Here is a 15755-nt window from a genome sequence, read left to right as displayed (position 1 = left end):
TGATCGTCTTGCTCATATTAGTCCGTCTTTAATTCGTAGCGAAATCAATATGTTTCGGTTATCATAATGACTTAGTCTTTTGGACGAACTGTTGAAGATGATCTAACGTTTCAGCAGTTCCCTGAAGCTGAAAAAATTTCCGCTTATAAGCAGCTTCAAGTTCAAAACGTTTAAGGAAGCTCAACGATTTGATATGATTGTGATATCGTAGAGGACATCCAACAGTTGATAATGTTCGATCGATGCTACATGGAACATAAGACATTCGGAGAAAGCAATGTTTAATCAAAATAGATAGCTCAGAGAGCTTGCCGTGTGAGAATCGTCCTCAATAGAGCTTAATGATTAAGGCGAAAGGTGCTTTCTCGTGAAAGGGTTGTATCTTGTCGCACTCGCTCAGGGTCGTAATCCGTATCTTGTCAAATGTTGAACTACTCTCACGGTTACAACTTGACAATCCTTTTGCCTTCGAGAAAGCGGCAAAGTCTCAGTTGATAGCCGCATAACAGGCTCTAAGTATGAACACGGCTAGCTTCAGCAATAGCGGGAGGTGAGAGCCTGCCTCAATGTTGACCTTGTGCTTTTAGCTTGATTATGTCAAGCATAAATCGACGTTCTACTAGCATATCTTTTTTTAAGTTGCTAGTGAATCCGCAAGACTAGACTATAACGAACTTTCTTGCCTAAATACTCAATTGAGTCATGTTATCCTCGGTACTAATACCAGGCTGCAGTATAGGGCACGCATGTAGCCGCTACTCCTGATGCGTTGTGGTCTGTTTAGGTCATAAAATGCGCACAAAGTTGGGCTTGCGGGCGCGTTCCGCTTTCACTATAAGCTGCAGATCCAAGACTGAGGGCTGCAGCGAACGGCTGATGTTGGATTGAGTCTATGAAAGCCGTAAATACGATATGGTAGTCTCTGCGACCTTGTTGAAGGCCATTGTGACCTATGTGCTTATGGACAAGCAAGTCGACCTCGTGATGCTAGGTCTGGTTCATTTCTGTAATCACACTGACTTTGTTGTCCGTCGCGTTTGACTAAATTTTTACTTGAGAGCGGGAACCGTGTGCGCAGCTCTTGCAAATGTGAGAATGAATACTGTCAACGATCGAGTCTTGGGGTGAATCCAATGGACTGGCAATAAACAAGCTATGTAACGTGTAGAAGGCACTGTGGTGGTGCGCAAGCTATGTAACGTGTAGAACGCACTGTGGTGGTGCACCAGGGTTTGTAGGGGGCACTTAGACTATTCTCATTAGAAAGCACAATCTTACCGAATGGATTATTTTTCGACTTCAGATCAGCATTTGTCTTGGAGGCTCGTCGAGTTATGCACTTCGGTGAGTAGCTATATTTTAGTGTGGTTTGTGCTCGTAGAGATCGTGTTTGCTTTTTTGCGTAACGGGATTCTCGTCGAGTCAAATGCTTTATTATGGCGTATGCACATGTTACTATATTGTTTTCGGACTTACAGAGAAGCTCAAGTGTACCGAAAAGGGTGAGAAGTATAAGGTTCCGCCTTTCACCATCATCTGTGCATTCGTTATCGCGGCTGCCCGAGTAAAAGTTTTATCTGCGCAAGGTGCACGGCGACCCCGTTGTACGCACTGGTCTACTGTATAACTTTTGGATTTTACTTTATTATTGTACGGCGATTTTATGTTTGTTGAGATCATTGCTACATATACTACACATAATCGTTGGCAGTGCCAGAACTCACATATGAATCATCGCCTTGTATTAGTAGCTTCCACTTCACTGCGTCGTCACGTACTGACAGCGTCTACCTTGCAAGCAACTAAGCATTTCTTTCCACTTCGATGGAGTTCAAATACATCGTCGATTCCGCTCAAGCCTTCAGTGCAAGTGCTACACAATAAGCCCCAAACAAGTTATGTACAAGTGGAGCAGAACATCGCCTCCATGCAACGTGAAATTCGCGATGCCTACAAGTACGTCCTATCACGCGTATTTACTAAAGCAAACTGTCGACTTTGCAGTTTCACGAATCTTACGTGAGTTTTTGTGCTGTATATCGCAGCTCTGGTGACTACCAAGCCGCACTAGAGGTCGGTTTTCAGTGCCGAGACCTGGTAAAGTCGCATTTTGGAGAAAATCACCCGGTATACGCCAGCACAATAACCAACATTGCACTTATGTACAAAAATTTGGGCCAGACAGAAGAGGCTATAGAGTCTTATGAGTTCGCACTACAAACATACAAGGCCAGTGTGGGCGAGCAACACGCATCTTTCGCAACAACGCTATATAACCTCGGGCTTGTTTATCGGTCATTATCCATCTCTACTGCCGGAATGGAACGCGTGACAGCACTGCACCGTGCACTTGAGTGTTTTGAGGAGTCACTCAAGATTCGCCGTGAGATTCTCGAGCCGGGGCATGCGGATATTGCGCTCAGTATGAGCAACATAGGTGTCATCTACTGGCAAAACAAGCAGCCAGACAAAGCCTTTGCTGCACTCATTGAGGCGGTGGATTTACTAGAAAAGAAAGTGGGCGCAAACAGCGTGCTTACGGCTCTGGCAAAGAACAACCTTGCTTTCGCCAAAAAAGAGGCTCGCGAGTACGATGAGGCCATCAAGCTTTATAAGGAAGTGTTGAGTGTTCGAAAACAAAAGCTTGGCCAAGATCATAACGAAACAATCATAGCATGTCATAACCTTGCCGAGGCCTACCGCTCGAGCGGAAATGAGGACAAGGCTGTGCATTTACAGAATGAGATTCTGGACCTATTCGACGGTGAGGTTGGGTCGAATAGGACATAATAACGATGAGAAGAGACCAAAAGAGTCTCTTGACGCTCAGTACTCATTATTACATTAACATTGCCTTCTTCAATTGCAACCTTAGCCTACCTTATACGGGTTCGCATGAGACGCCTTTAGCAGTGCGGGCGCGTGGGGAGGTATTAGTAATCGGCGAAGGTCTTCGGATGTCGCTTGAGTTGTATCGCCGTGGGTTTCCCAAACTCTAGAAGCAATAAGCAAACTAGAAATGGCGCCACCACTGCCAGGATTTGATGACAAAACCGACAGAAATCGTGCCGCATACTGCTTAGTTGTAGTGCTCTCACCAACCTTAGACTTTGGCACAAGTGTAGAGAGCAAGTTTAGTAATGCTGCAGCGAGTTGCGAGCTTACAGCAGCCTTGGCAAATTCTGTGGCAGCTTGTGTATGCCGCTTAAGAGGAATCATATGTAAGCACAGCAGCAGCTGCATCTCTGTCGAGTCGCCGAGCCAAACGTGCGGAAGTAGATTGGATAGACTTGCTGGATCCATTCCTTTCACAAGATTGTCGATGCAAGCAGGAATTAAACACAGATTTCCTAGCAGTTGTAATGTCACGCGAGCCAATTGACCTTCAGTCGAAGCTTCTGTTCGTGCCAAGTTTTTATACACAACCTGAAACAAGCTCTTGATAAATGGAGGTACAACCGTCGCTAAAGAATCGACAACCTTGCCACTGAATGACAGCATGTGTAAGCATTCCATGCAACGAAGCAACAAAAGTGGTGCGCTTGCAAAGGAAAATCCTTGAGGTTGTGTCTCGTGGTCCAGTACAAACAAAAGAGTAAGTAACCCATCTGCTTGTACGATCTGGACATCCATATCAGGTGTATACTGCAATAAATTTCGAATCGCCGTAGCTATAGGCAGCAATCGTTGAAGCAACAAGCTCTCTAGTGTCTTAGGCTGTGCGCGAGCGCATGATATGTCGTAAGACAGCGCTGCTAGTAGACCATGCATGACAAGTCCGCTAACGGAGCGATTTTCTAGCCCCACTGCGGCTGTTGCTGTAGCTTGAATGTCTTTCTTGTTTGTTGGCTTAGATTTGTACATGTCTGCACGAGACTCATTGCCATTTATTGGTCCGGCAATCTGTGAAAGGATGCCGTTCTTTGGATTATCATTAAAGAAATTGACGTAAATGCCCGCTACGCACAATTCTTCCTTTTGTGCCGTGTACATGAAATAGTGCGGCAATTCGAACAAATGGTGCTCCTCCTTATCACTCTGTTTCATATCTGTATGGAATTGGATTGCACAACGAGCAAGGCTTGCCAATTCCCTCCGCATACGCTCAGTCCACATCACGTGCGGCTCGCGAACTTCAGACACCAACACATCTAACATCTTGATCGGTCCTGCTCGTCGCAAAATTTCGACTAAGGGACGAGTAAATATCTGTTCGATTGTGGCTTGCATGTTTCGAACAAACACAGCAATAGTCTCCTCTCTCGCGTTGGCTTCTAATATTCGACAGAGTGCTTTTGCTGCGCCAATACTTATGCGCTGCGTTTCGTTATCACTACCTTCACCGTTTGGCTTGTAATGGAACAATAATAGCGTCAAGTACCATAGGATTCCGTGATCTGCTAACTGTAGCAACAACATCTCAGCGATTTCCCCTGAACTTCTAGCCATATCGCTCACAATTTGTAGTGAAAAATCTGTAGCCAACACATCACCTTCTTGCAAGAGGTAGCGAGTTAAGCAAGGCAACAAGTCGATAGATTGCGCCGCTGCTGATACCCGTCCATTTGGCTGATTCAGGACGTTTGCCAAAGCTTCAAGCACCCAATGTGTCATCAAAGTCGGCGAACACCCGTCGATTCGAACCAAATTCTCATGGTTATGAAAAAGGAATTGTAGTGAGCTGCACAATACGCGAAGTCCCAAACCAGAGCTACAACTATGAGCATTGTCGTCCGATAATCCAACAGCCAGATTGATTACACGAATGGCGCTCGCAAAAGCCTTAACATATGTGGGTTTTGTTGTGATAGCGTTCGAAATATTAGAAAGCGTCTTAGTAGAACCACTGCGGTTCTCTTTCAGCTCTGATATACATCTTTCCAGTGCTTCCAAAAGGTATGAAAAGTCTGGCAGTTTTGTGATGTTCGGAGAGTCGGGAAAACGACGTAAGAGTAGCGCTGTGGCATCGAACAACTCCACTGCGTCAGAAACAGATAGAACTTTAGCAGATTGACCCTCACTTGCTAATGCTCCGCGAAATGTCAGCAACAGTTCTGGGTGCATCCAACGGTGAATTGAATCCAGCAACGAGCGCAAAAAAGCAGATTCATTATTTATCCGCCAGCCGGGAAAATTTTCTTCATCAAGAAGGTTGTGCAGGTAGTATTGATAGCACTGTAGTGCATGAACTTCTTTCGGATACTGAATTAGCGCAGTGCAAGACTTGTGTTCTGAACCTTCGGTCTCTGAAATATAAAATACGCCGTTGTCATCTGTATGAACTTCCATAAATTTTTCAATGTATGACACCATTTGATCACGCATCTTTGCATTCCAGACCACTTCAGGACTGTTTGCATCCGAGAATAGTGCTGTAGCAAATTGTTTGGGTCCATGGCGCAACAGCTGAGCAACCATCGAAACAGGTAAAACTCGCACCAACCAACTCCTTAGGCATATACGAGTCAATGGGTCTGGAGAGAACACGCCTTTTTTATTTGCTCCCTCTTGTTTGTCATCAGCGACATGCGCAAGGTCGAGATCAGCTTGCCTCAGATGAATGTGAGAGATTAGACGCGCAGCGACTGACATTTCCTCCACGTCCTTCGAAAACCGGAGTAAGTAGTAAAAGATACCAGAGGCGTGAAGGTTTGGAATGATTGCCTCATTGTGCCGAACGAGAAGTCGGATCAAGCCAAGGCACTTTTTGAAGACAATACGATTCGGGCAGTCCAAAAGTCCAACTAAAAGCCGCAAGTTTTGGTCTTCACATAGCCGCCGTTTGATGGAACTAATCGGACTGACGCTTGAGCCTTCAAAGTGCGTAAGGCGTCCATACTTCGGATAACGAGTATCCTGGTGGATGAATCCCTCTTCTTCCGCAGTGTGACAGTCGACAAGACGACTAAGCACACTTAGACATGTTTGCATTATCATAGAGACACTCATTGCTCCACAGTGTTCTGCTACGACGGTTACACGACTAGGCTCCTCCTCAGCCATGCTTTCATCATCGCGATGTGCGAATGTTGGTGAGATAGAATGACTTGATATGATCGAACTCTCTGCTCCCGAATCTTCCAAAGCATCTATCATTCTACTTGCTATATCCTTTTCCTCTTCGAAGTCTTCGTCGTCCTCGTCGTAGTCACCGCTATCATCAGCGTCGTCTTCCTCGTCCCCAACAAGAACATGATCATTTTCTTCTTCCGATGGATGTAGCTCTGCTTGAACGTCAGCTGCGGGCTCTACACTGTACTCTTTCTCGATATCATTTGGTCCTTGTAAAATGACAAGTGGTTTCACTTCATACAGCAAATCTAGCACGATCCTCACATTATCTTCTTCACGTAAAAAACGCGAGACATTTAAAGCACTTGAGAGGACGCGGTCGAGGAACAGCATAATGTGGCCACGCACAACCAGCGGCCAGCGGCGATCCTCGCCGTCCTTACTCACCATCATGCTTACGCGCAAAAAGTGGTTCAGAAAAATCAGTGATCCTAATTCAGCAAAATGACGCTCATACAGCTGAATCATCACCTTTAATACCAGCAAGCGAATGTCCGATACGTCAACATCACCAAGGGGTTCTGCAAATGACGTTGGCTCGCTATTTCGGAATTTCTTTGATGAGGTAAGTTGATCTTCAGCAAGAAGGCGGTAGTACAACAGCGTCATGAACTTTTCAACACACTCAATGTCTTCCACTAGCACACCACGGTCGTCTAATATATTGGCGAGGTAATATGGGCCCACTTTTACCTCGTTCTTCAGACACTCATAGTCGATTCGAAAATCATTAGAATTCCATGCTACGAACCATCGAGGCATATTCTTAGCACTATTCTTTTCCTTTTTGGTGAATGCAACATGACAAACGTCTTCATGTGAACTATTAAGGTCTTGCTGTTTGGATTCTAGATTATCACCTTCACCCGGGCGTATGGTACTATTCGATCGGGAACCAGACCTGTTATCATCGGTGCAATTTTCATCGCTGTCATAACTGTCATCCTCTAATCCACCATCACTGTCGATTTCAGCTGACGTGTCGGATTTAAAGATAAATGACAGAGGCAAGTATCTGACAAAACGGTTCGAAGAAGAAATGGCACCTTTCATTACTTCAATAGCAAGACGACTTTCTGTACCATGTTGATGAAGCTCAAAGAGAAATGGGGCACAATTCGCATGCTGTGGGTCGTGGCGAAGCCGGTTTGCCTGACAAGAATCCCATTCGCTTTCAGTATAGTCCGTTGCGAGTGGGTCTGTGTAAAGATATCCAAGAAACTTCAGTCGGTACAGGTCGAGCTCACTCATCTCTAATTGAAGCTTAGTTATCAACTCTTCAACAGCATACGGGCCCCATACAAGATCTTTAGTCGCGTAAGATTTACCTACTCTATCAAAAAATTCGGGTAACAACACCGCGTGTTTCGCATTTCGCGCTAAGCGAGAGCGCGTATTGATCCCGTAGCTTAAATTAGATCGTCCACTTTCCATTAAATTAGTCATGTCACGTCGACCTCCAGACTTATGTAAATTGGCATGATGTTTACCGTGAAGCTCGGAGTTTGCAGTCGGTAGATGCCTACCAAACTCGTCATATTCCACTTGGCTTACTTTCTGGTCGTCTAGCAACGAGTGCGGAAATATATTTCGGATCACGAAAGAAGAGCGAGGATTTTCATGAGTAAGAAGCGCTACCAACTGAGACGATATCCGGCGTTGAGCCTTGTCTTGGGTATACAGTGCCAAGTAAAGCTGCCAAACCAGTGCTCCATGCTTTCGTGCAAAGTCTTGAATCAGCTCAACAAGTTCGGTTGGCTGCTCTAAAATGTGCACTTTTACCAGGATTGATGAACATTTTGTTATAGAAAAACTCAACGATCGGTTAAATAAAAACAAAGCATGATGACGGGAAAAATCGTCGACTTTCATAGCTCGCAGTAAATCCCTTGCAACTCTTTCGGGAGTTGCTTTCTTTCCACTAGACAAACAAACTTCGAGAGTTTGCAAGACCATAACGAGGACGAGATAATCCAATCCTAATTGTGAGCATGCCAACGCATTTGCGATGCTGCGTTCAGTATTAGACATTGCCGCCACTGACCCATAAATTGATCCAAACTTTGATGAATGAAAAGGTACGCGACCCACTCGATTGGTCTTGGACAAATCAAATGCGCGAGCCACGTACATTTTGCAATGGTATTTTGTAAATATTGCTCGACGATTGGCCAATTCGGATTTAAGACTGCGCGTATCTGAGAAGTTGACCACCATGTATTTTATTACACATGCTGCAGCAAAGCTTACTTCCTCCATTGGGGAGTGAAGCAATTCCATGATCACTTCGATGCTATTCTTATACTGTGAGCTAGGAATTTCTTCGAAGACTCCACGAGTACATAGTAGTCGCTGAATAGCCAGCAATAGTTCTACCTGAAACTCCGTTGTTGGGATAGGTGCATCCGTGTTCGACGGACTGTTTAGCTGAGCCACTGAATATTCTTTAACATTTTCAAGAATTTTCATTAAACTCGCGAATGCGCGTCGGTCGCGCTGACGTAAACCTCCCAACGGAATATTGCGATTAAATTGAACTAAATGGTGATAGACGAGTGACATGCTATCGTTCGTGACAAGATTTGGGATAAAATTCAGATTAACCAGTTTGCGCAACAGTATATCCTCCCACTCCGGGTGAACTTCTGTGCCCCAACTTCCTTCTTTGCATGCAATTTTCGTCTCCTCCGTTGACCATGGTACGTGCAATTTGTTCATACGACACATTTCTATCATGTTACTCAAAAATAGACTCCGCGCTTCCTTTTGACTCAGTAGCGTCGTGGCTCCAGCTACTTTAAGCCACTCAGGAATTTCACCATGACCGGCGATGTCACCGATAAGCTGGCGAAGCTCATGCTCATGCTGTGACATTACATGGCTTAGTCCAAGACCGACTTCTTTATCGCGTCTACTCACTCTTGAGCCAAGGCAAATGTACCGACGTGTCAATCCGTGCTTCAATTCAAGAGCAAATTTTCCACTCAGTCCTTCTGAGGATTCGCTGTTTAGGTCATCTCGTGATGACGACACTGATGGGTATACGACCACATTGAAAATATCATTAAGCGAGTGACTTGCCAAAGTCTTCCGCGTCACAGGATCTCTTTCAATGATTGCTAATGCTGTCAAACCCAGCAAGCGAAACTGCAGTTTGTCGTTCTTGTTTTTACTTATCTTTAGCACTGGCATCTCAAACGTAACCGGTTGTGGAATGTCTCTTGTCGACGTCAGGGCATCAAATTCACAAGAATCCGAAACTTCCTCTACAAACAACGACACACTAAGCCACGAGCGTAAATTGTTCGCAATTGCTTGGATAAATGGCTCCCGACTATCGCACCAATATCGATGGATTCGATTATTTTCAAAATACAGTACTAGCTCATTTGAATTTGTATTCACCCGTTGGATCTTTACAATATCAATCAATAAAATTGAAGACAGTGTCGTGTGTGTTTCCGGATCAAGTCTGTCCAAACTAGCAGCACGTACAGCCAGTAACACGCCTACTTTAACAGGCTGAATGGCAATACTACGTGTCGTACTGAGCTTTGACATCGTAAATGTCTTTCCACAGAGTTGAAACAAACTGTCAAAATACATACCACTACCAAGCTTGTGGGTACCGCCTGGTCCTCCCGAACTCGTAGCCCAGCTATTGTCACTCACACTCGCTCCAACAGCGCTCAAGGCATCTGCGGTAGCAGCATCAATTTCGTCCTTTCGGATAGATGATGCCCGCTCTCTAAGCTGATAGTAAGCTGACAGAAGCTGTTGTCTGCATCTGCATGTGTACGTTTCCTTGAGACTTTTTCCAATATAAATAGTAAAGGCGCGGTCGGCATTGTGGTTACCACTGTCCGAGGCAATCGTAATTTCCTTGATATTGTCGAAAGCGTAACGCTCCTTTACTTCATCTGAATATGGATCTACTATAGTCAAGTGATTGCTACTGAGCACCAAGAGCCGCTTGGCCGAGCGTAGAAACCCCACACGGGTCACAAAATAACGCGCAGCATAAATGACACCAGCGTAGCGATTGATAGGCAATTCACAACTTTCAATGTCGTCGTCTTCTTCGTCGTCATCATCAGGTCCCAGTGCACTATAAAAGGAGCTAACGCGCGGCTCTATTTCAAAGCCTGTGGTTTCTGGTCCATGCGGCACAAAGCGCTCATCTAAAGCCACGAATTCGGGACCAAATACTACTGAATCCAATTTCTGCTTGAGTTGTTGTAGCTCCAATTCGGTGTTACCAGGCTGAGCCATAGATGCCGACTTGAAGGTTATCTAATATTCTTCTAGTCGGTAATCCAAATCAGCGATCTATTTCAACAAGCTATTCAGAGTTTAAGCTATTCCGGTACCAGATTCGTCAAAATAAAAGTAGTACTGATTAACTACCAATCTTCTCTCGAAATGTTCCAGCCATCCGTTCAACATTAAACTACCTTAGTTGTTCATTCTTCTTTTAGCGTGCTGACGCACATGATGTCTTTATGTTCATCGCTAAGCCAATGACGACATTGCCCAAACGGACCAATTCATGTCGATTGCAACTTTTTCGGGTACCAGCTGAGGCTTTGTTGGCCGATTAATTTTGTTTCTTGTACTAGGAGTGGGCTGTGTAATTAGAAGTTTCGGGATGAGGTGTTTTCTGCTGATGCTATTACAACAAGCGTATGTCTGACATGAGTGAGGACAGCAACTCTTACTGAAGAAGCATCTCTCATCTTTTTGGTTTACGTATATGTAGTCGAGTACATTTATATATTTTGCTTGTATTGCTGGACACGGATGATGATCGTTGATTTAGTAACCGTTATTGCACTTGTGCGACGTGACGAAACGAAACAATAAGACTACGATGATCTGACAAATCTTATCTACAAACAGCAGTCGCGATAATTAGCCGTCCTGTATCGAGTACTCATAAGATCCATAAACAAAACAAAACAATATATCACAGTCTCAATAATGTCGTCACCACTTTCAGTAAAATTTCGTTTCGAATTTTGACATTAAAAATACACCGAAAGTTTTGGCGTAAAAGTAGTACTACAGAGTTTTAGTCTATCGAATCATAAAATGGTTCTTAATGTGGGCGTGGCCGATCAAGAGCTCATGTCCGTGGCATTGTACTCGCCATTGCCGTTATTAATGCGACTAGATGTTCTACCATTCCTGCTTCTCTATGTCACAGCCGTGTATCTCTACTTTTTGCGTCCTGAGGATGATGTGGTCCCATGGATCTTTGGTGCTGCCAGCATCTTTTGGCACATGTTGGCGGTGCTTGGCGCCGAGTGGAGTGTTGATGTGCGCTGTTGGATGACATGTAAGAAACTGACGACTATATTATCAGATGATCAATCGAAAGTATTGATTAAAGTGAAGCCGTCGCTTGCAATGCTTCCAAAGCAATTATGTGAATGCCACGTGGTGTCTAAGGGCCATCTCAAAAGCTCCACAGAACCGACACTTTGGTTCTCGTTTCAAAATCTTAAATTTTGTCTCTACGATGACTTGAAGACCATCAATGGCGGCGGTGAAATTCAGTTTCGTCGACTGGACTTTCCATCTTCTGACTCACTTGAGTATTATCTCCAAAGTAAAGGTATTAGGTCCGACAAAGAGCTGCAACAGGCACAAGACAAATGGGGTAGAAATGACTTTGACTTGTCGGTGCCACAGTTTACTCAGCTTCTTAAAGAGCAACTTGTGGCTCCATTTTTCGTTTTCCAGTTCTTCTGTATGCTGCTCTGGTGTCTCGATGATTACATGTATTACTCATTAATGACACTGCTGATGTTGATTGTCTTTGAGTGCACGGTCGTTAAACAACGTCAGTACAATATGGACACACTTTTACAAATGCGCAGCGCTCCTCAGCAGTGTCTGGTGTATCGATTTGGAAGATGGCTTGAGGTCCTAAGCGATGATCTTGTTCCTGGTGATATTTGTTTAATACATCCCAATGAACATGCTACTCTTGTTCCGTGCGACTTGCTGCTGCTCCGTGGAAACTGCGTTGTTAACGAATCAATGCTTTCGGGTGAGTCAGTGCCATTGCGTAAGGAGAGTGTTGGGGCATCGGCTGGTAATGATGTCGAGAAGCTGCAGACTCTTAAGATCGACGCTGGTACGACTATGGAACACAAACGACACGTATTGTATGGAGGTACTAAAATTTTACAACATTCAGCGGCAGCATCTAAGGAATTGCTTCACATACCTGCACCTCGTGGTGGAGGTTGTGTTGGATTTGTACTTAAAACGGGCTTTGGCACAACCCAGGGAAGTCTGATGCGCACTATTATTCACTCTTCACAACGCGTCACGGCAAATAACTTTGAGGCGATGTATTTTATTATCTTGATGCTAAATTTTGCTTTTGCTGCCGCCGCCTTTGTGCTTTCGCAAGGATTAAGTGATCCAACCCGCAACCAATTCAAGCTATTTTTGCATTGTATAATGATTATTACGTCAGTCGTGCCGCCGGAGCTCCCTATGGAGCTGTCACTAGCAGTGACAAACTCGCTAATTGCACTGACGAAAAGTAATATTTTCTGCACAGAGCCGTTTCGCATTCCTTTTGCCGGCCGCATCGATGTCTGCTGCTTTGACAAAACGGGGACATTGACAAGCGATGAGCTCAAGCTACATGGCGTAGTAGGACTAGAAGCTATTGTTGGGACTGAAAATAAGGAAAATAATCGCGGTAGATTTGATGTGATCGCTCCGGAGCATTTACCCTTGGACACTGAGCTCGTTCTCGCAGGGTGTCAATCATTAGTGTTGCTTAATGGCCAGGAAGCGGGTGATCCGCTTGAAATGACTGCCATTCGTACCATCAAATGGACATTGACTTCAAATCAAGTGGGGGGCGACCGTGTTTTGAATGTTCGACCTTCATATTTTTCGGATCGTCGAGATGAAATTGAGGCGGTAGAGATTTTGCACAGCTTGAGTTTTTCCTCCGAGCTTAAACGTATGAGCACTGTTGTATGTGTGCGAAAAAGTGACAACGATGAGCAAGACGAGCAGCGAGTGTTAACAAAAGGCGCACCTGAGGTTCTCGAATCTATTTTCACAAATAAGCCTTCTTATTACCGCAGCGTACATCGCTATTATGCAGCAAAAGGTTGCCGCGTCTTAGCTTTAGGTTTTCGGATTTTACCGGGAAAGAGCTCGATAAATCAGCTGCGTCTCAAACGACGGGATGAATTGGAAAGTGACTTAATATTTGCGGGATTTCTGGTTCTTGACTGTCCACTCAAGAAAGATTCGAGACAAACGATTCAGGAGCTATTGAATTCAAAGCATAAAGTGACTATGATCACTGGGGATAATCCTCTCACAGCATGTGATGTAGCCAGGCAGGTGGGAATCAATGCAGAATCTACAAAGCAGCCATTAATTTTGCTTAACAACGCGAAGTCTGGGGTTGTGGAGTGGAAGTCTGTCGATGATGGATCGCCTAACATTACAGAGGAGACTATTCGTTTTAACGTCGACGAAGTCGAAAGAATGCAAGCTCAATTTGACCTGTGTGTGACGGGGGAAGCCCTTACAACGCTGCACAAGCAGCAAGAGAATGAGCAAAACGACAATGCCGCCGCGCTTGAAGGCTTTCTTTGCCTTCTTGAGAAAATATGCTTGTGCGCAACTGTTTTTGCTCGGATGACACCCCAGCAGAAGGAACACCTTATTATGGCGATGAATCGATGTGGTAAAACAACAGCCATGTGTGGTGATGGCACGAACGATGTCGGTGCCTTGAAACAAGCTCACATAGGTATCTCAATCGTGAACTTAGCCAGTTCTGATACTGCATCTCATGTGGCAAAAAGCATTGGAGCTGCTGCAGGTCAAGACGGTCTTCGTTTTCGTCGACAAGTTGGACATAAGGAACGCTCGATGAGAGGAGTGCAACAACGATGCATTTCAGGTGATGACGAGGATCAAATCGTGCGATTGGGCGATGCCTCTATCGCGTCTCCTTTTACATCAAAGAGCCCAAGTATTAGTGCGATCAAACAGTTGATCTGTCAGGGGCGATGTACATTGGTGACAACAATCCAAATGTACAAAATACTTGGGATCAATTGTCTTATCACGGCATACTATTTGAGCTCGCTTTATATATACGGAGTGAAGAATGGTGATCAACAACTCACTATATCAGGGGTATGTACAAATTTTATCGTGCTTTACCTTAAACACTCACGTATCTTCTTTTGCATACAGCTGTCGATCGCCATGCTCTTTTTGTTTCTGTCGCGCACAAAACCTGCGCCAAAGCTCTCACACGAGCGTCCTCCATCTGGAGTCTTTTGCATTCCCGTGATGGTATCGATCTTTGGACAATTTATTATCCATTTAGCATTTTTGGTGGCTGCTCTTCACGTAGCTGAGCCGTTCATCGAGTTGGGAGATCCGTCGATGCATCCAGATGGAAAGTTTACTCCCAATGTTGTCAACAGTATCATGTTTCTAATGTCGTCGACCATGCAAGTGAACACCTTCGTGGCCAACTATCGGGGACAACCATTTATGGAAGGATTCTGGAAAAATAAACTATTTAGTCGCTGTTCACTTTTCAACTACGCCATGTTGATGATTGTAATTGCAGAGGTCTTCACCCCTCTTCACGCAATCTTGGAGTTGGTAACAATGCCAAATCAGGAGGTAAGTGTTGCTGCTGTCGAGCTACACATGAGTGCTGAAATCATGTTTTTGCAGACTCGGATTGCGATCGCGGCTTTGATGATAGGCGATACAATTGTAACTTTCATTTTTGAATTTGCTGTCCGGATGATCGTTCCAATTTTGATTTAAGTACTTGGGAGACTAACCTTATGAATCTCATGTGAAGTGTTGTTTATTGAAGGTATCACACGGTACCTACATGGAACGACACTTTTCTTGCTGACTGGTTTACTTTTTTGTCTCTGCCAAAGCTGCTGATCTCTCAGCATTTTTGATTGTCTGTAGCACTTTTATCCCAGGGGTAATTGCTGTTCATTGTTATAAACCTTGCGCCGTTTTGTCTATTGATAAATATTCATCCGTCTCAAGGACAAGGTCGATGATCAATTCCTCGGCGGAGCAATACTCGCCCATAAAACCTTGCAAAAGGCGTTTCAAAGCATAATCAATGATGACAGTGGATTGGTATTTCCAACCCACTACGCTTTCGCAATATATTACCACAAACTACGAGTCATCAATTCATCTCTGTCGGGAAACTAAAGCGCATTTGGTGCAGGTATGCTAGATTTTATTTGATAGAGAGTTTGATACCTAAACTTCAGTGGTGCTCATCAAATTGGTTTTATAGCAGTATCGTTACTGTTGTTGTTGTTTGAATGTATTAAATATGTTAGTGATCTTATGCACCGTTGGTCTAATGGTTAGGATTCATTCCTTCCAACGATGAGGTCGGGGTTCGATTCCCCGACGGCGCAGTCATGCGCTTGATGTTTCTTACTCTGTAAACTTAAGCTGCCTTCAAAATACAAATGTAAAGCACAATGCTGCTCGCATGCATTACTTATCTTTCTTTTCATTATCAATTTGCCGATGATGTGATTGGATTTGCTGTGCACGCAGTCTGTGTTGCGTCTTTTGGCGATGCGTATTTGACGCACATTGCTATAGGTTGATCTCTCACAATGTTT

General features: G+C 44.4%; 5 protein-coding genes across 5 annotated transcripts; 3 read left to right on the top strand and 2 right to left on the bottom strand.

Annotated features, from left to right (window-relative positions):
- Positions 1-912: 912 nt before the first annotated feature.
- PHALS_09626 (uncharacterized protein) lies at positions 913-1148 on the top strand (the record flags this gene model as incomplete). Its single annotated transcript, XM_024724916.1, has 2 exons — positions 913-996; positions 1059-1148. The coding sequence occupies 2 exons, from the start codon at positions 913-915 to the stop codon at positions 1146-1148; spliced, it is 174 nt and encodes a 57-aa protein (XP_024575744.1).
- Positions 1149-1726: 578 nt separating this feature from the next.
- Positions 1727-2790, top strand: PHALS_09625 (Kinesin light chain; the record flags this gene model as incomplete). The annotated part of the gene is made up of 2 exons (XM_024724913.1): positions 1727-1956; positions 2046-2790. 2 exons carry the CDS (start codon positions 1727-1729, stop codon positions 2788-2790), a joined length of 975 nt encoding a protein of 324 aa, XP_024575743.1.
- An 81-nt stretch (positions 2791-2871) lies between these two features.
- Positions 2872-6096, bottom strand: PHALS_09624 (Endocytosis protein RME-8, contains DnaJ domain; the record flags this gene model as incomplete). Its single annotated transcript, XM_024724912.1, has 1 exon — positions 2872-6096. One exon carries the CDS (start codon positions 6094-6096, stop codon positions 2872-2874), a length of 3225 nt encoding a protein of 1074 aa, XP_024575742.1.
- A 1423-nt stretch (positions 6097-7519) lies between these two features.
- Positions 7520-10344, bottom strand: PHALS_09623 (uncharacterized protein; the record flags this gene model as incomplete). Its single annotated transcript, XM_024724911.1, has 2 exons — positions 7520-7536; positions 7599-10344. The coding sequence occupies 2 exons, from the start codon at positions 10342-10344 to the stop codon at positions 7520-7522; spliced, it is 2763 nt and encodes a 920-aa protein (XP_024575741.1).
- Positions 10345-11163: 819 nt separating this feature from the next.
- On the top strand, positions 11164-14913 carry PHALS_09622 (p-type atpase (p-atpase) superfamily; the record flags this gene model as incomplete). Its single annotated transcript, XM_024724910.1, has 3 exons — positions 11164-14262; positions 14323-14763; positions 14818-14913. 3 exons carry the CDS (start codon positions 11164-11166, stop codon positions 14911-14913), a joined length of 3636 nt encoding a protein of 1211 aa, XP_024575740.1.
- Positions 14914-15755: the final 842 nt, after the last annotated feature.

The sequence above is a fragment of the Plasmopara halstedii genome, assembly GCF_900000015.1.
Source record: "Plasmopara halstedii genome assembly, contig: Scaffold_430, whole genome shotgun sequence".
NCBI lineage: Eukaryota > Oomycota > Peronosporomycetes > Peronosporales > Peronosporaceae > Plasmopara > Plasmopara halstedii.
The sequence above is the reverse complement of the archived record's forward strand: the minus strand, read 5'-3'. Positions and strand labels throughout refer to the sequence as shown.